Source organism: Octopus sinensis, linkage group LG25 (assembly GCF_006345805.1).
Source record: "Octopus sinensis linkage group LG25, ASM634580v1, whole genome shotgun sequence".
NCBI classification, from domain to species: Eukaryota; Metazoa; Mollusca; class Cephalopoda; order Octopoda; family Octopodidae; genus Octopus; species Octopus sinensis.
Window position 1 is genome coordinate 2,705,552 of NC_043021.1, and position 20,969 is coordinate 2,726,520.

At 42.1% G+C, this 20,969-nt stretch overlaps 1 protein-coding gene across 2 annotated transcripts in view; it reads right to left on the minus strand.

Annotated features, from left to right (window-relative positions):
- The window catches only part of LOC115224365 (merlin), a 45,530-nt gene that overhangs the window by 5,173 nt on the left and 19,388 nt on the right, over positions 1-20,969 (minus strand). Inside the window, exons 8-14 of one of the 2 annotated variants that reach the window (XM_029795243.2) lie at positions 19,720-19,833; positions 17,898-18,020; positions 15,645-15,776; positions 14,323-14,408; positions 12,362-12,464; positions 6,566-6,714; positions 4,734-4,893 (exon numbers count right to left, since the gene is read on the minus strand). In XM_029795243.2, coding sequence (XP_029651103.1) covers positions 4,734-4,893; positions 6,566-6,714; positions 12,362-12,464; positions 14,323-14,408; positions 15,645-15,776; positions 17,898-18,020; positions 19,720-19,833 — 867 coding nt within the window. Of the gene's footprint in view, positions 1-4,733; positions 4,894-6,565; positions 6,715-12,346; positions 12,465-14,322; positions 14,409-15,644; positions 15,777-17,897; positions 18,021-19,719; positions 19,834-20,969 lie in introns of both variants that reach the window. The other variant, XM_029795242.2, reaches the window with a different exon arrangement.

Genomic DNA, 20,969 nt, shown 5'->3' on the forward strand with positions numbered 1-20,969 from the left:
TAAGCTACTCCAAGGGTTAGCTATGTACGATCCTGCCCCCACTTCCGCCAATCAAATGTTTCTGCTAAGCACATTCCATCTTGAAAATGTAATCTAATAACTAGCACAGCAAGAGTCCAAAGAATTATGTGAAGATAGAATATAAGTACATGATACCAAGATACTGACGGCAATGGCAACAAAACCAACACCACCACCACCAATAATAATAATAATCCTTTCTACAATAGGCACAAGGCCTGAAATTTTAAGGGAGAGGGTTTGGTAGATTTACATCGACTGCAGAACTTGAAAGGATAAAAGGCAATGTTGACCTCGGTAGAATTTGAACTCAGAATATGGAGACATGAAATGGCGTCAAACATTTTGTCTGGCATGCTAACAACAACAATAATTCCTTTCTACTATAGTAGGCACACGACCTGAAATTTTGGGGGAGGGGTTAAGTCGATTACATCGACCCCAGTATTCAACTGGTACTTAATTTACTGACCCTGAAAGGATGAAAGGCAAAGTTGACTTCAGCAGAATTTGAACTCAAAACGTAAGGAGAGATGAAATATTATGAAGCATTTTGTCTAGAGTGCTAACAATTCGGTCAGCTCACCACCTTAACAACAACAACAATAATTATTTAAAATTTTTATGTGGCACTATCAACGGACAGGGTATGGCCTCACAGAGGCAGTGACAAGTGACCGAGACCTTTTGCAATATACCGTGCTTGAGAAGACCTGTCAAACCAAGTAAGACCGTTGCTATGGTCAATGCTGGTGTTACATAACTGGCACATAAAGAGCAGCCACTACACTTTGCTGAGTGGTTGGTGCTAGGAAGGGCATCCAGTTGTAGAAACCATGCCAAATTAGATTGGAACCTGGTGCAGCTCTCCAGCCTACCAGCTTTCAGTCAAACCATCCAACCCATGCCAGAATGGAAAACGGACGTTAAATGATGATGATGATCACACATACACACACACACACATTTAAAAGGCACCCTAAATGGAATCCAGCTTTAATTATAGAACTGAAGTAGGCAACCGCATGAACAGAAGTAATACACCAACATTACATACAACAAGACCAAACAATAAAAAGGAAAGTGAAACTGTGTGGTAAGAAGCCTACTTCCCAACCACATGGTTCCAGGTTCAGTCCCACTGCGTGGCACCTTGTGCAAGTGTATCCTGCTATGGTCTCAAGCTGACCAAAGCCTTGCGAGCAGATTTGGTAGATGGAAACTGAAAGAAGCTCATCATGTATGTGTGTGTGTGTGTGTGTGTGTGTGTGTGTGTGCATGTTTGCCTCTTTCCCCCACCACTGCTTGACAACTGGTGTTGGTGGGTTTACATCCCCGTAACTTAGTGGTTCAGCAAACGAGACCAATAGAATAAGAACCAGGCTTAACAAAAGAATAAGTCCTGGGGTCGGTTCATTCAACTAATAATTCTTCAAGGTGGTGCCCCAGCATGGCCACAGTCTAATGATGGAATCAAGTAAAAGATAAAAGATAAAAAAAAACAAAAAAAAGGCAAAGCTTTGTGACAAACCTAAACCACAGAGAAAACAGCAGCAGGCTAATGAGAGTAATTAACGACGACAACAACAACAACAATAACAACATTGGCCATACAACACTCTGTATCATGGTGACAGCCCTCAACCCTGAGACTAACTTGAACAAAACGCTGTCCTTCTCTGACATTTCTTTGAAAGCAGGCACAAGGGAACCATTGAAACAAAAATACAAAATTAACATAATGACCCTTGAAGGGAAGTTTTGATTTTGATCCCTCCTCACGGCTAACAGGCGTACCTTGCTCCCCAGCTCGAAAAGAGATGGGGTGGATGGGGGTGATGGTGGTGGGACCTGAAGAAATAGGAAACGTGTAAGGTGAAGGAGGCACAGAAGTCCTCAACAGAGTTATTTCAAATTTTTATGTGGCACGCAGGAGTGGCTGTGTGGTAAGTAGCTTGCTTACCAACCACATGGTTCCGGGTTCAGACCCACTGCTTGGCATCTTGGGCAAGTGTCTTCTGCTATAGTCCCGGGCCGACCAATGCCTTGTGAGTGGATTTGGTAGACGGAAACTGAAAGAAGCCCATTGTATATATGTATATATTATATGCGTGTGTGTGTACATGTATGTTTGTGTGTCTGTGTGTGTCCCCCTAGCATTGCTTGACAACCAATACTGGTGTGTTTACGTCCCCGTTACATAGCGGTTCGGCAAAAGAGACCAATAGAATAAGTACTGGGCTTACAAAGAATAAGTCCCAGGGTTGATTTGCTCGACTAAAGGCGGTGCTCCAGCATGGCCGCAGTCAAATGACTGAAACAAGTAAAAGAGAAAAAGAGAGAGAGATGAAATCACCGATACTCAATAGAGGTGATGAGAGTTTCCCAGAATGTGGGGGAAGTGGTCGAAAGTGTTGCAATTCTGAAAGTTCCACAAAACCTCGGGCACAAGGTGAATATATAAGAGCGAGGAAGGGGGAGGGAGAGAGAGAGAGAGAGAGAGAGCGAGGAGGGGGGAGAGGGAAAGAGGGAAGGAGGTGAAGAGAGAGAGTGTGAGAGAGAGAATAAGGGTTAGAGAAACAGAAAGGGTATTATTTGTGAGTAGGTAGCTTTGTGAGAGTGTGACAGATGGTAAGAGATGGGGGGGGGGACCAAGATGGAAGCAGTGAATATCAGGGTATTATTTTGTGTGGAGGGAGGGAGGAAGGGGAGTTAGGGAAGGAGGGAAGGAAATAGGAGTGGGTCAGGCAGGAGGAGGAGGAGGTGATAAGGGACAGTAATAGGGATACCATGTGAAGTGAACGGAGGGGGTGGTGGGTGGAGGTATGTAGTCTCATTTACTGTACATGAATGAGTAGTACCCCAATTGGAAGATTGGTGGAGGAACGGGTAGTAGAAGACGAGTTCTTGGTGGAAGAGGTGGGGGGGAGGGAAAAGATGAGGTTTCTGAGTGCATTTACTGGAATATATCGAAGCTCTAAAAGTTGAAGTGGTGGAATCATGGTATCTCTTTCTCTCTTACTTGTTTCAGTCATTTGACTACGGCCATGCTGGAGCACCGCCTTTAGTCGAGCAAATCGACCCCAGAACTTATTCTTTGTAAGCCCAGTACTTATTCTATCGGCCTCTTTTGCTGAACCGCTAAGTGACGGGGACATAAACACACCAGCATCGGTTGTCAAGCATTGCTAGGGGGACAAACACACACACACATACATATATATATATACATATATACGACAGGCTTCTTTCAGTTTCCGTCTACCAAATCCATTCATAAATGACCATGGGCTTGCCCCTAGAAAGCCACCCCCGTATGTATACATATATATGTGCATACACACACACACACATATATATACATAGATGGACATTACCTGTAACCTGTACCATAACTGTGAATATACAGATACCAGATGGTGGCAATAATAACAACAACAACAATAATAATAATAATAAATTGAGTGAAAACAGGTGATATGTAAACATCACCAGAAACAGTCTCAGAGAATGATCTGATGACCACAGATTAAAATATGACATTCCACACAGAAACTAGTGGTAATCAATGAGACGTTGTCAAGAAATGGTAGAAAAAAAAGGGGCTTCCCAGTCTAAGAATCAATTCAAACTTTATTACAAACTAGCATTTTTACCTTTCCTAAATTAACTGATTTGATACCATATCACCTGAGACCAACTTTGGTTCTATGATACAAATTTTATACTGATGATCAAAATTAAAACCTTTCATAAAAATTTCATTTCAATTTATTTTCCAAACATCAGTTTAACCCTTTAGTGTTCAGATTATTCAACCAAACATAATGCTTATTGATTCCCATTGATTTGAATTAATCATGCATTATCCCATATCTTCAAGATCTTGATGGTGTAATTACTTAATGTAGAATAACATTGTAGGGTAGGTGTGAGAGCCTGGATCTGGTCAGTTTGAACAGAAAACAGATTAAATATTTTGGCCAGATATGGCCGGTTTAAATACTAAAGGGTTAATAACAACAAAGTTATTTTACTAAATTGTTTGGGTTTTTTTTACTTTTTTTCAAAATTAATAGCAAAAAAAAAAGATTAATAATAATTATAATAATATAAATAAAAGCGGTGTATTTTAACAGAAATATAGTAATAAAACGGTTAATCTTTTGGATTCTAATCTATGCTTCTAAGTTTAGAACATTTTCTGTAATTGCTCGGCAGACTGTTATGAGAAACAGGTCATCATCATCATCATTATCATCATACATGGGATGGAAGCACTCCGTCGGTTACGACGATGAGGGTTCCGGTTGATCCGAATCAACGGAACAGCCTGCTCGTGAAATTAACGTGTAAGTGGCTGAGCACTCCACAGACACGTGCACCCTTAACGTAGTTCTCGGGGATATTCAGCATGACACAGGTACAACAGAAACAGGAAGTAAGAGTGAGAGAAAGTTGTGGTGAAAGAGTACAGCAGGGATCACCACCCTCCCCTGCCGGAGCCTCGTGGAGCTTTAGGTGTTTTCGCTCAATAAACACTCACAACGCCCGGTCTGGGAATCGAAACCGCGATCCTACGACCGCGAGTCCGCTGCCCTAACCACTGGGCCATTGCGCCTCCACTTCATCATACATAAACACACATACACACATATATAGAGGGGGGGGGTCAGAGTGTTTTAAATTAGGGAGAAGACAAATATTCTTACCCTCCTAAGCGTAGAGTATTTGGTGTCTCCCCTCGTTACACTCTCTTCGTGCAGTCGATCCAGTTCTGTCTGGTTCTCCTCCACCTTTAAAACTTCAATTTCTGTCTTCAGGTCCTGGAGCTGTTGGTGCAGATGTTTACTTTTCTCCATGTACTCTACTCTGTTGCAAGAAAACAAAAAACAAAAAAAAAAAAAAAAAAAAAATCCGTTTATTATCGTTCTTATTACAGCTGCCATACTGGAGCACACAATGCTTTTCAGAAAGTAGTTTGGGCTTCAGTTTCAATTACCATGTGGAACTGCTATTTTTTATGACAACCACAAGTTTTCCCCGCAAAAGATACAGGAAGAAATTCTGCTAATAATAATAATAATAATAATAATAATAATAATAATAATAATAATAGGCGCAGGAGTGGCTGTGTGGTAAGTAGCTTGTTTACCAACCACATGGTTCCGGGTTCAGTCCCATTGCATGGCACCTTGGGCAAGTGTCTTCTACTATAGCCTCGGGCCGACCAAAGCCTTGTGAGTGGATTCGATAGTATATATATATATATATATATATATGTATGTGTGTCTGTGTTTGTCCCCCTAGCATTGCTTAGCATGGCCGCAGTCAAATGACTGCGACAAGTAAAAGAGTAAAGAAGAAGAAGAATAAGAAGAATAATAACAATAATAATAATAATAATAATAATATAATAATAATAATAAGAAGAAGAAGAAGAAGAAGAAGAAGAAGAAGAAGAAGAAGAAGAAGAAGAAGAAGAAGAAGAAGAAGAAGAAGAAGAAGAAGAAGAAGAAGAAGAAGAAGAAGAAGAAGAAGAATTATTAATAATAATAATAATAATAATAATAGTTGTCGTCGTCGTCATCGACATCATCATCGTTTAACTTCCACTTTCCATGCTGGCATGGGTTGGGCGGCTTGACTGAGGACTGGTAAGCCAGGAGGCTGCACCACTGAAATACTAATAATTCTGCCAGCTCATTAACCCAGTTATTTAATTAATAATGATAACAACATCGATAATCTTATTTTGGCACATGACCAGCAATTTTGAAGGGGGAGGCAAGTTAATTACACCCAAATCCTTTTTTACTCATTGACATTGAACTCATTGACCCTGAAAGGATAAAAGTCAAAGTGAAACCTGGTGGAATTTGAACTCAGAACATAATGAGTTGTAAGAAACAGCACAACACATACTGTCTGAAACAATAATTATTCTGGCAGATTGCCATCCTTGAAATCATCATCATCATCATTGTTTAACGTCCGCTTTCCATGCTAGCATGGGTTGGACGATTTCGACTGAGGGCTGGCGAACCAGACGGATGCACCAGGCTCCAATCTTAATCTGGCAGAGTTTCTACAGCTGGATGCCCCTCCTAACGCCAACCACCCCAAGAGGTGGGTGCTTTTTATGTACCACCAGCACAGGAGCCAGTTTGGCAGGCCTGGCATTGACCACATTCGGATAGTAATTTTATGTGCCACCAGCATGGGAGCCAGCCAGGGGATACTGGCATCGGCCTCGTTCGGATGGTGCTTTTTATTTGCCACTGGCACAAGTGTGTACTTTAGGACCCCACTCCCAGACAACTGGTGTCGTTTACATCTCCTTAACTGGGTGGTTCAGCAAATGAGACTGATAGAACAAGACCCCACCCCAAAACTTGTTTGATTAAATCCTTTAAAGAGGTGGTGCCCCAGCATGGCCACAGTCCATTGACAGACACAAGCAAAAGAATAAAAGAATAACAGAAAATGAGTCGAAATTAACAATTAATTCCTTAACGATTAATTCCTTAAAATGTACGTTTACCTTTCTTTCTCGATTTTAAGAGAAAGTTGATCCATATCACTAGTTTTTGGGAAATCGAAGCTGGCCTCCATTGCATCATCTTCGCCACAGAAATCAGCGATGAGACCGACATCTGGGAGTTCCAGGTTAGACGTCAATTTTAAGATGCTCTGAAATAAAAAAAAAAATAAATAAATAAAAGGAACATAATTAAAATTGGAAAGATACGAGAAAAAGGGAGCATCATCGATTTTATGTCAACTGGCCGATGCCAGCGCCGCCTCGACTGGCCGATGCCAGCGCTGCCTTGACTGGCTTCTGTGCCGGTGGCACGTAAAAAGCATCATCTGAACGTGGCCGATGCCAGCGTCGCCTTGACTGGCTTCTGTGCCGGTGGCACGTTAAAAGCACCAACCGATCGTGGCCGCTGCGAGACTCCCCTGGCACCTGTGCCGGTGGTACGTAAAAAGCACCATCCGAACGTGGCTGATGCCAGCGCTGCCTTGACTGGCTTCCATGCCGGTGGCACCTTAAAAGCACCAACCGATCGTGGCCGCTGCCAGACTCCCCTGGCACCTGTGCCGGTGGCACGTAAAAAGCACCATCCGAACGTGGCCAATGCCAGCGTCGCCTTGACTGGCTTCTGTGCCGGTGGCACGTTAAAAGCACCAACCAATCGTGGCCACTGCCAGACTCCCCTGGCACCTGTGCCGGTGGCACGTAAAAAGCACCATCCGAACATGGCTGATGCCAGCGCTGCCTTGACTGGCTTCCATGCCGGTGGCACGTTAAAAGCACCAACCGATCATGGCCGCTGCCAGACTCTCCTGGCACCTGTGCCGGTGGCACGTAAAAAGCACCATCCGAACGTGGCCAATGCCAGCGTCGCCTTGACTGGCTTCCGTGCCGGTGGCATGTTAAAAGCACCAACCGATCGTGGCCGCTGCCAGACTCCCCTGGCACCTGTACCGGTGGCACGTAAAAAGCACCATCCGAACGTGGCCAATGCCAGCGTCGCCTTGACTGGCTTCCATGCCGGTGGCACGTTAAAAGCACCAACCAATCGTGGCCACTGCCAGACTCCCCTGGCACCTGTGCCGGTGGAACGTAAAAAGCACCCACTACACTCACAGAGTGGTTGGCGTTAGGAAGGGCATCAAGCTGTAGAAACACTGCCAGATCAAGACTGGAGCCTGGTGCAGCCTCCTGGTTTCCCAGACCCCGGTCGAACCGTCCAACCTGTGCTAGTGCAGAAAACGGACGTTAAATGATGATGATGATGATTTCCAGACTTACTTTGTCCAGCCCAAATATTCTACCTGTTTTGTGTTAAAACTAGCCAGAACCGGCCTCTCAAACCTACCCTACAATGTCATTCTAGAAATAAGCAATCACATCATTGAAATCTTAAAGCTATGAAGTAATGCATGATTAATTCAAAACAATGTGAATATATAAGCAATACATATAGGTGCAGGAGTGGCTGTGTGGTAAGTAGCTTGTTTACCAACCACATTACCTTGGGTAAGTGTCTTCTACTATAGCCTCGAGCCGACCAAAGACTTGTGAGTGGATTTGGTAGACGGAAACTGAAAGAAGCCCGTCGTATATATGTATATGTATATATCAGTGTGTGTGTGTTTGTGTTTGTGTGTTTGTCCCCCTAGCATTGCTTGACAACCGATGCTGGTGTGTTTATGTCCCCGTTACTTAGCGGTTCGGCAAAAGAGAACCGATAGAATAAGTACTGGGCTTACAAAAGAATAAGTCCCGGGGTTGAGTTGCTCGATTAAAGGCGGTGCTCCAGCATGGCCGCAGTCAAATGACTGAAACAAGTAAAAGAGTAAAAAAGAGTACATTTGACAGAGTAACCTGGATGCTGAACGGTTAAATGAAGACGAAACTGAAAAAATAAACGTTAGAGTAAGAAGGGAGGTAATTCAGAACGTCAACTCTCCGCTTTGCAACGAAATGTTGAGGAATTGAAACCTTTACAGAAAAACACAACTGATTTTTACACGGAGCTTTCGAAAGGTAAGAACCAAAATGCTTCTTCGAGTGGTGATTCATGGACAAAAAGGTACCCTTGAGTTTCCACAAATAGGTGCAGGCATGGCCATGATAAGAGGCTTGCTTCACAACCACACGGATTTGTGTTTGTACAGCCCATTGGTCTGTTATAAAAAATGCTAGGAGTGGCTGTGTGGTAAGTAGCTTGCTAACCAACCACATGGTTCCGGGTTCAGTCCCACTGCGTGGCATCTTGGGCAAGTGTCTTCTGCTATAGCCTCGGGCCGACCAAAGCCTTGTGAGTGGATTTGGTAGACGGAAACTGAAAGAAGCCTGTCGTATATATGTATGTATATGTATGTATATGTATATGTATGTATATGTATATGTATGTATATGTATGTGTTTGTGTGTCTGTGTTTGTACCCCTAGCATTGCTTGATAACCGATGCCTGTGTGTTTACGTCCCCGTCACTTAGCGGTTCGGCAAAAGAGACCAATTGAATAAGTACTGGGCTTACAAAGAATAAGTCCCGAGGTCGATTTGCTCGACTAAAGGCGGTGCTCCAGCATGGTCGCAGTCAAATGACTGAAACGAGTAAAAGAGTAAAGAGTATACAACGGGATATCACAGGTATGTAACTTAAAGCAGTCAGCCGGCAGAAACGTTAGAGCCCCAGGCGAAATGCGTAGCCATATTTCATCTGCTGCTACATTCTGAGTTCAAATTCCGCTGAGGTCGACTTTGCCTTTCATCCATTCGGGGGTCGATTAAATAAGTACCAGTTACACACTAGGGTCGATATAATCGACTTAATCTGTTTGTCTGTCCTTGTTTGTCCGCTCTGTGTTTAGCCCCTTGTGGGTAGTAAAGAAATAGGTATTTCGTCTGCTGCTACATTCTGAGTTCGAATTCTGCCGAAGTCGACTTTGCCTTTCATCCTTTTGGGGTCGATTAAATAAGTACCAGTTACGCACTGGGGTCGATTATAATCGACTTAATCCGTTTGTCTGTCCTCTCTGTGTTTAGCCCCTTGTGGATAGTAAAGAAATAGGTATGTAACTTATGTCTAGAAGAAATTCTGAAATCATCACATCCAGGGAAAACGTGATAAAGAGACACTCCAAGGTGATCATACCATGGAGACATAAAAGCAAAACATCGTTTCTGGAATTTGAGAAAAACATTTTGAAACAGAATAACATCAACAACCCTTAGCATATTATAAAACAAGGAACATAAACAAACCGACTAACCAATATTTAAGATGCTATACACTATATCACTGTACCACCAGAAACAATTAAAAGGTCACCCTAAGAAAGTATCATTTATCAATTCAGACACTGGACTACAACAGCTGATGGCCGGAGAGGATGTACCTACTGACCTGTTTACTTCTGACTTCACTGGAGAGAGTCATTCAGATCTTTTCGGTTTGACCGGCAGTTTTTAAAAATAATTTCCACGTAACTAAACACTTTTAAACTTCGTATACTGGTAGAATGTGTTTATAAAACATCTTTTTCTCTTGGTTTTATTGAGAAAATTCTATAGTTTGTAAGATATTTGTTGTTTTTTTTTCTTCAATTTCTGCAATTTCAACCAATCAATGACGTCTATTGAGGTGAAAACATTCTGTGCCGTATGAATATGTCCCCGTTTAAGAAACAGATTGGGTTTATTTACATTTCTGAAGAACAAAAGATACCCTTCCCCCCACCCCTAGCCCTAGCCCTAAAACAGATTGAAATGCAATAGATCGATACTAGGGTCATAATTATGGGTGACAATTTCATATGACACCGCAAGAAAAAAACTGCCATTCAAACCGAAAAGATCCAGTCATTCTTTAAATGAGATCAAACAAAGGAATGTACGACCCAACCCTGACATCTGCAGACTGACTACCAAAATATGTCCAACATCACCACACGCTCCCCCCCTTCCCCATATAATTACCATTCCTTCTTCTCTTTCCATCAAATTCCCTTCCTCCCCACCAAATACCCACGTAACTCAGCCAACCTTTGCCCTGGTCAAAAAGGATAAACGTCCCTCTAGCAAACATCCATTAACCCTTTCGTTACCATATTTATCTCGAGATGCTCTGTGTTTGTTTCAATTACTTTAAATATAACAAAGAACTTAGTAAAATAACTTAGTTATTATTAAGCTTGTGGTAGGAACATTAATTGTGACTAAGGTTTGGTGAAAGATTTTAATTCAGAACTTTTGAAAACAAGACATTTGTACTACAGAGCCAGAGGCAGTTTCAGCCGGGTCGGTAACGAAAGGGTTAATGTTATACTACCTGAAGAAATGGATCCATTAACCCTTTCGTTACCAACCCAGCTGAAACCGGCTCTGGCTCTGTAGTACAAATGTCTTGTTTTCAAAAATTCTAAATTAAAATCTTCCACCAAACTTTAGTCACAATTAATGTTCCTGACACTAGCTTAATAATAACTAAATTATTTTACTAAATTCTTTGTTATATTTGAAGTAATTGAAAGAAAGACAGAGCATCTCAAAATAAATATGGTGACGAAAGGGTTAAGATGATCTACCCAATGCCAACGGATACTTTGGACTACATTGTAATCATCCCAGAAATACGGACTGTGGCGTCTAACGATGCAGTAAATGTTTATAAATTCCATCCAAGGTTTGTTATTATTATTATTATTACTCTTTTACTTGTTTCAGTCATTTGACTGCGGCCATGCTGGAGCACCGCCTTTAGTCGAGCAAATCAACCCCGGGACTTATTCTTTTGTAAGCCTAGTACTTATTCTATCGGTCTCTTTTGCCGAACCGCTAAGTGACGGGGACGTAAACACACCAGCATCGCTTGTCAAGCAATGCTATGGGGACAAACACAGACACAAACACACACACATACACACACACACACATATATATATATATATATATATATATATATACACATATATACGACAGGCTTCTTTCAGTTTCCGTCTACCAAATCCACTCACAAGGCATTGGTCGGCACAAGGCATTGGTCGGCCCAAGGCTATAGCAGAAGACACTTGCCCAAGATGCCACGCAGTGGGACTGAACCCGGAACCATGTGGTTGGTTAGCAAGCTACTTACCACACAGCCACTCCTGCACCTAACTATATTATTATTATTATTATTATTATTATTACAATATTTATTCTACCCTATATCGGTACCGCTCGATGCAACCCCCAAAAATTGGTTCACCGGTCAGCATCATTGGACTGTGGCCAGCATAATGGAATGGGAGCTTTATTTGTATCATCATCATCATCATCATCGTTTAACGTCCGCTTTCCATGCTAGCATGGGTTGGACAGTTCAACTGGGGTCTAGGAAGCCAGAAGGCTGCACCAGGCCCAGTCTGATCTGGCAATGTTTCTACGGCTGGATGCCCTTCCTAATGCCAACCACTCCATGAGTGTAGTGGGTGCTTTTTACGTGCCAGACGAGGCTGGCAAACGGCCACGATTGGATGGTGCTTTTTACGTGCCACTGTCAAAACATTTCCTGCAGACGAATTTAAAAGGTATAGATGTGTGTGTGTGTCTTTGTTCCCCACAACCACTTGACAACCAGTGTAGGTGTCTTTTCATCTCCATAACTTAGCAGTTCAGCAAAAGAAACCAATAGAATAAGTCCTGGGGGTCGGTTCATTCAACTAAAAGTTCTTCAAGGCAGTGCCCCAGCATGGACACAGTCAAATGACGAGTAAAAGATAAAAGAAATTTAACAAAAACAAAAAAGAAATAACCCCTCCACTTACTTCCACTGTACTTACATCATGTGATGCTCTTGTAATCTCAGCTAATTTCTCGTTTGCTTGTCTTTCGGCCATTCTGGCTTTGACAACCTCTTGCTTCAGCTGTTCAGCCTGACTAGCTCTGCAACAGAACATGGAATTAACATCTCATAAAACCTTGAAGAGTTGGAGACAAATTAAACTTTAACCATTTCGTGTTTAAACTGACCACATCTGGCTCAAATATTCTAATTGTTTTATGTTCAAGCCGGTCAGATCCAGCCTCTCTCACCTACCCTGTAATGTCATTCTAAGTAAAAAAAAAAATAGTAATCTCAAAGCTAGAAGATACCTTTCAAGTGTTGGGCCTCATGGAAGCAAATTGGCCGATGCTGGTGACACATGAAAAGCTCCTTTTAAGTGTTGGGCCTTACAAAGGCAATGATGAATGACCAAGACCTCTTGGCATTATGTCATGCTTGAGAAGAAGACCCATGAAGCCAAGGAAAATCCCAATCGTTGCAGATAGTGGTGTCATGCAAAGGACACCCGTGCTGGTGGCACATAAAAGCACCCATTACACTCTCAGAATGGTTGGTGTTAGAAAGGGCATCCAGCCATAGAAACTATGCCTAATCAGACTGGAGTCTGGTGCAGCCTTCCAGCTTGCCAGCCCTGGTCAAACCGTCCAACCCAAGCCTGGCCAACGAATGTTAAACGATGATGATGATGATGATCAAAATCTTGAAAGCTTATGAGATAATGCATTATTAATTGAAAACAATGTGATTAAATAAGCATTACATCATCATCGTTTAGTGTCCGCTTTCCATGCTAGCATGGGTTGGACGGTTCGACCGGGGATCTGGGAAGCCAGAAGGCTGCACCAGGCCCAGTCTGATCTGGCAATGTTTCTACAGCCGGATGCCCTTCCTAACGCCAACCACTCCATGAGTGTAGTGGGTGCTTTTTACGTGCCACCGGCGTTTGACAGAATAATGTGAATGCCTGACAGGTTAAGATATTGAATCAGCCACCAACAAAATGTTTAACACCCTTGTACCATTATACCTTAATCCTAACACTATGCCTCTGATATGGATACTTAACTATCAATGGTTCAGTCTTCCAATTAAGGGAAGAAGTACAAAGCAAGGTGGACAGATAGAATTTATTTGCTGCTTCAAACTATTGAATCAATGCCTGACTGACCATTGCAGAGCTTAACCCTTTAGCATTTAAACCGGCCATATCCGGCCAAAAGTATTCTGCCTGTTTTATGTTCAAACTGGCCAGATCTGGTCTCTCACACCAACCCTACAATATCGTTTGAAAAATTAACAGCTACCTCATCAAAATCTCATAGTTACAAGATAATGCATGATTAGTTCAAAACAATGTGGATAAAGAAGCATTAATTTTGGCAGAATAATGTGAACACTAAAGGGTTAAATCTCCATTTCAGTTAAAATTTGAATTGAATAAACAGTTCCAACCAGGTGTCAAAATGCTTCTGAATTCACTAAAACCATTGAAAACCAGTGAACTTCAGCACAGCAGTCTTATTTTTCGTACTGGTATTGAACGAAGGCGGCGAGCTGGCAGAATCGTTAGCACGCCGGGCGAAATGCTTAGCGGTATTTCGTCTGTCATTACGTTCTGAGTTCAAATTCCGCCGAGGCCAACTTTGCCTTTCATCCTTTCTGGGTCGATTAAATAGGTACCAGTTATACACTGGGGTTGATGTAATCAACTTAATCCCTTTGTCTGTTCTTATTTGTCCCCGCTATGTTTAGCCCCCCCCCCCCTTCCTCAGCCCCTGTGGGCAATAAAGAAATAAATATATTTCTCAAGAGAACTTGTTGTTGAAAGTCTTGGAGTTTGTGAACATCACAATTGCAATTTATTTGGTTTGGAACAAATTCTTTGGTTTTTTTTCTTCTCGGAATAAATTTTTGTTAGGAATAAACTTGGAACAATTGAAACATTTTCAATCTTACCTTCGACCAGAATCTTCCAACAGCGTCGCTGCCATCATCTCGGCTTCCCTGGCTCGACATTCCATCAGCATACGTTCCTCGTCACTCTGGAATCACAGATGGTTTGTAAGATGAGTAAATGGAAGAATTCAAAAAGATACCCAGAAATAAGGGAGAAAATTATAAGCAGATAATACGGAAAACCAAGCTTAACTGTTTAACTGAAGAATTAAATTTCACGGCACGTAAAAACCACCAACTGATCGTGGCTGATGCCAGCCTCCCCTGGCACCTGTGCTGGTGGCACATAAAAAGCACCAACCGATCGTTGCCCTTGCCAGCCTCCCCTGGCACCTGTGCCAGTGGCACATAAAAAGCACCAACCGATCGTGGCCCTTGCCAGCCTCCCCTGGCACCTGTGCCGGTGGCACATAAAAAGCACCAACCGATCGTGGCTGTTGCCAGCCTCCCCTGGCATGTAAAAAGCACCAACCGATCATGGCCCTTGCAAGCCTCCCCTGGCACCTGTGCCAGTGGCACGTAAAAAGCACCAACCGATCGTGGCCCTTGCCAGCCTCCCCTGGCACCTGTGCCGGTGGCACGTAAAAAGCACCCACTACACTCACGGAGCGGTTGGCATTAGGAAGGGCATCCAGCTGTAGAAACACTGCCAGATCAGACTGGAGCCTGGTGCAGCCTCCTGGCTTCCCAGACCACGGTCAAACTGTCCAACACATGCTAGCATGGAAAACGGACGTTAAACGATGATGATGATGATGATGATGATTAACCCAATGATGATGTTAAATATTGACTAAAAAATAGGAGAATCGGTGTTTTTCTGCAAGTCATGTTGTCTCAATAAACTTGACTAAACCTCCCTGAAAACTACATTAAGGGTACATGTATCTGCAGAGAGACTCAGCCATTATGCACATTGATTTCCAAAAGCAGGCTCTTCTATTGATTGGGTCGACTGGAACGTTTGTTGTCGCAGCTAGTGAAATGCCAGGCTGGGGAGGTAACAGAAACTATTTGCTGCTTCCAGGGATTCTCCTGGGCATCTGAGAGTTATCTATTTCTGTTGAACTTGTGATGCTCATGTGTATCTGTCACACACAAATGTTTAACGACAGGTGTAAATAAGTTCAAAGATGCCGACGACCGCTTTGTTCAAAGTCTCCCTTGACCTAAAGTGGCCTGAACTCTTTACATGAACACCACCCTGTACTTAACTCCATGTCCCCCTACATGGCCTTGCTTTTTGCTTTTGAGCCAAAAAATTAACTAACTAATTAACAAAACATGAGAATATGGCCCCCGAAGGTCCTTGAAAGACTCACTTTCATTGCAGAGATCTTGATACGTTGGATTTCGGCATCGACTTCGGCAGATTTCCTTCTAAGTAACACAGCTTCTTCTTCTGCGATTCGAGCCTTTTCTGCAAGTAAATCGGCAGATTCTTCAGACCGCATCTGTTAATGAACGAGATTTAATTAGAATTAATTGACAACTCCCAACAGTAGAAATCAAAGAAACAAAAAGAAAAAAAAAGATGAGGGAAGTAAATTAAAAAAAAGGATGGCAAACAAAATTAACTACACAGTTTTGTGTTGATTGAGAGACTCAGAGGGATGCAATGGCTCTGTAGAGCGTGGGGGGTGGGAGATGGCAACATTGGAAATAATTAACGATCAAGAATGTTTGTGTGAATGTTATGTTAAAAGGACCCTGCCATACAGCAAGTTTTAGGGAACATCCATAGAATTATGAATACTTAAATCCTTTGAAAGGCCAAATGTGATATTTCGAAGACTCCCTGGAAGGGATTTCCTTCTCTGCTGTTGTACAGCTGCAGTGAAGAAGTTTGCATCAGCATCATTATCATCATCACCACCATCATCTTCTTCCTTCAATATCTATTTCTTTACTACCCACAAGGGGCTAAACACAGAGAGGGGACAAACAAGGACAGACATAGGCATTAAGTCGATTACATCGACCCCAGTGCGTAACTGGTACTTAATTTATTGACCCTGAAAGGATGAAAGGCAAAGTTGACCTCGGCGGAATTTGAACTCAGAACGTAGCGGCAGACGAAATACCGCTAAGCATTTCGCCCGGTGTGCTAACGTTTCTGCCAGCTCGCCGCCTTAATATCTTCCTTCAATATCTGTGTTCCAATACTGGTATGGGTTGGACTGCACAGTATTCCACTGTCTACACTGTCATGGTCTCTACAGCTGGGCACCTTTCCTGATGCCGACCACTTTATACAGAGTGTACCTAGTGGTTTCTATGTGACGCCGACACTAGCAGGGTCACTAAGTAACTTGTGAGACAAAGACCCCTTGATTGGGAGTGGGGGTGGGGAAAGTATAATTGGGGTAATTTGGCTTTGTGCCAGGTGAGCCACCGCAACAACAACAACAGCGGCAATGGCAGCGACGACAACAACAACAACAACAATCTTTTGAGCGGGATGGGCTACTCAACCCGAAGAAAATTCTAACTGGGCCCCACCTGCAAGGTCATGTGCTGTTATCTTGATATGAGATCACCATGTCGCGCACATATGGTTGTGATGCATGTGCCTGGTGTACCCTTATCAGACGGGTAGTCATGATGGGTATGTTGGGCTTCGTATATTTTACCCCAGTGTCACTTTGATGGCATGCACTGCTCTCTCACTCAATAATAATAATAATAATAATAATAATAATAAGGTATAAAAGATGGGCTACAGCTAAAATTCTGCTGAATACCTCAGATTTGCTTGTCAGTTGTTTGACCTTAACCAGTTGAGCATGTCCCTTAGTGGCTGACGATATGTGCATCTCTGATCGCGAGCAGAAGTAGTCGGGGAGCATCATAGCCATGTGTTGAGAGGGATTCTTTGGAATTTGAATAACTCACCTCTGGAAACATGGGTGTTTCGTTCAAGAACCTTAAACAACCCTTATTCAAGGACCTTTTGAGCAGAATATGCTACTCGACCTGAAGAAAATTCTAACTGGGCCCCTACCTGCAAGGCCATGCACCGTTAATCTTGTGCATATGTGGTTGTGATGCATGTGCCTGGAGTACCCTTATCAGATGGGTAGTCATGATGGATATACTGAGCTTCATATATTTTACCCTAATGTCACTTTAATGGTATGCACTGCCCTCTCACTCAATAATAATGATCTCTCTATATATAAACGGCAAAATGTCTGTGTGTGTGTCCTTTATACAAATCCACAATTTTTCAGTTAGAGGGATCACACTTTCTATGGTCATTCAAAACCGTCCAAGGGTGGTCGTGTACATCTTTACATTTCCTCAGTCACCCCGCAAAGCCATTAAAAAAATCAATAGGAGTGACATTTTTGTGAATTTTCTATCCAAAACCCAATCAAAATGCCCGAAACTTGATACGCCAATTGAATGCCAGCTAGCTGTATGTGATTGGTTGGAGATTTGGACAGTACTCGCATGTATGTGTGCACGCACGCAGCTGTGTATGCATGCACTAGCATTATGACCCGGCGTTGCTGGGTCATAGTGCTAGTAATTCATAATAATAATAATAATAATTGGAAGTCTAACATTACCAATGCTTCGTGTGCATTTCGCATTTCCTCCTGCAAAGCAAGTAATTTTCTTTCCAGTTCTTGTTTTTCACGCATGGCTTCTTCTTTTAATTGTTTCTCTCGTGCAAGTCGTGTGCGGTCAAGCTGAAAGACAAAGTATTCAGTAAAAGTGTAACTATCACAGCTAGAACCGAGCAATCGTTGTTTTTGACCATGTTTTTAAATGAAAGAATATTCAAAATGGTAAAAAACAGTCGTCAGACCTATAAGGCAATTGTTTTCAGGATTTTCAATATGGCAATAATTTCAACTTCTAATCTCTAAAAATGCATCTGTATCCCCCAAAAAATAAAGAATTTTATTCCACCAATGATGTAATATATCGTGATGTATATTTGCCATTTAAATATGGCTAACCCCTAAGGGTGGATGCTACTGTAGTTTGTAGCCCCAGAGGACACCTCCTCCAGCTGGTTTTAGGGCACAGAAAGTGTGTCTAAAGCCAGCTAGAGGAGGTGTCCTCCTGGGGCTACAAGCTACAGTAGCATCCACCCTTAGGTGTTAGCCATATTTAAATGGCAAATATACATCACGATGTGTTGCAGCTACTGTTTATAACTCGCTCTAAAATTTATTATTGATGTAATATAACTCAACGTTAATTAATTTAAGGGAGAGAACTTTGCCCATCATGAGATCTCGCCAGACATTTCGGGTATATGCAAGTTCTCCCATTGGATGAAGCCATAGCATCACTCCATTCTGACTTTCTCACAGTGTTTTCCTGGTAAGGGGGTCCGGGGTAGTTTGCTTTTGCCTTCCCCAAATGCACAGGTTTCAAAGATGCTTAGCCTTCTTCGGACAGAAGCCTAGTTCTTGTATCTGTGTATGGAACAATTTCTGGTCAGTCACTGCTGGTAAATTCTAGTGTTAACAGCAAGTGTGTGTGTGTGTGTGTGTGTGTCTAAGTCATTCCTGGGTAATGTTAGGTTCCAAACCCCAGGATGAAGTGCAAACTGGATTTGCAGTGGCGATGCCAAGATTAAAGACAGATCAGAGAATCGTGAAGAGAGATTTGAAGGAGAGAATAAAATGGAAGGGTGAAAGTTGTGTGGTGAAGTTTCAAAAGGATCTCTGCAAACGTTTTGAAAAATTACAAGGATCAAATCTGTTCTAAAACAGAAATACCAAGCAATGGGGTGCAATATATTTCTTTATTGCCCACAAGGGGCTAAACATAGAGGGGACATACAAGGACAGACAAAATGATTAAGTCGATTACATCTACCCCAGTGCGAAACTGGTACTTTATTTATCGACCCCGAAAGGATGAAAAGCAAAGTCGACCTCGGTGGAATTTGAACTCAGAACGTAAAGACAGACGAAATACCGCTAAGCATTTCGCCCGGCGTGCTAACGATTCTGCCAGCTCGCCGCCTTCTGTAGAGTGCAATATGCCATAAGAAGTTCGTTTCTGAGACTATTTTTCTTGAGAACTTGGATACAATAACAAACATGGTGAGTATTTTCATTGGAATATTTTCTATAATGGAAAGCTATTCACAGAAAAGTGTTACCAAGGCAACTGGAGCCCATCATGCTTGCTGCTTGACTTTTTAAAAGGGCAAGGGTACAGTAGAAAATGAAACCAAGCAACCTTTAAAATGGTGGACAACCTCTAAAATGAAAAACAGACGACTCCAGATATTGTCATATATCTTCATTGAACTGATTGGTAAGACAAACAAATAATTGATCTGCAAACTGGTAACCTAGCAACTAGATACTTTTATATATAAAAAAAAGAACAATTTCATAAAGCTCGTTATAAGCTATATGTTACCTGTCTTCGAGCCTTTTCTTCTCTAGCGTGAGTTTTCATCTGTTGAATTTCCATAGAATCTGTTCTTCGTCTCCTCATGTATAATTCACGGTTCCCAACACAGAGTTCAAGAATCTGAAGAGCAAATAAAATAATAATGAAATTATTGTATACAGTGCTCAGGTGCACCACAACTTGTCAGAGTATATGCAGTAATGTAGAAATGTCTGGAAAGCGAACAATGTATGAGTCAGATACATGCTTGTGTGTGTATGGAGGGGAGAAAATCAAGTGTAGTGTTGGCAAATCTCAGGAAGCATGGAAGTTTAGTTTTGAAGGATGCAGTGCTCCGACAACTAACAACTGATGCCGGCAGTTTGTTAATGAGTTAATATAGGGATTTCTTCATTTTTTTTTAATATATATATATGTAAGGCTAATTTTATAATTGGGAAGTAATTGTAACTGATTAGAGGGACCCCCCCAATAATTTTTTTATCAATACTATCTCTAACTCTCTGTTGCATTCCTTTCACACTCTTGCAACAAACCAACTCACCCGTTTTTGCTCCTTTAGAGTCTCTCTCTCTCTCTCTCCTTTATTCACTTTGTTCCTGATATGTTAACTTGTCAGTTACTTGGTGACCTCACTAGTGCTGGTGCCATGAAAAAAAGCACCCAATTTTCTCTGTAAAGCAGTTGGTGTTAGAAAAGCCATCCAGCTGTAGAAACAACGCCAAAGCTGGGTGCCCTTGCTAATGCCAACCACTTTACAGAGTGTACAGGGTGCTTTGATGTGGCGCCAGTGTTGGTGCTTTATACATAATGCCTGTTTTAAAGTGATTTAAATATAAAAAAAAACAAAACCTTCCATTAAAATTTCATGTTAGGTTCCAAACCCCAGTTTAATAAGAGTTCTTTTATTAAATTCTTCATTATTCTCGAAATTAATTACCTATCTCTTTACTACCCACAAGGGGCTAAACATAGAGGGGACAAACAAGGACAGACATAGGTATTAAGTCGATTACATCGACCCCAGTGCATAACTGGTACTTAATTTATCGACCCCGAAAGGATGAAAGGCAAAGTCAACCTCAGCGGAATTTGAACTCAGAACGTAACGGCAGACGAAATACCGCTAAGCATTTCGCCTGGCGTGCTAACGATTCTGCCAGCTTGACGCTCCTTTTTCCACTCAACATTTCATGGGTTCAAAAGACCTGGCTGAGACTGTTCCTGGTTCTATGACGCTCGCTTCCTCTTTTAAA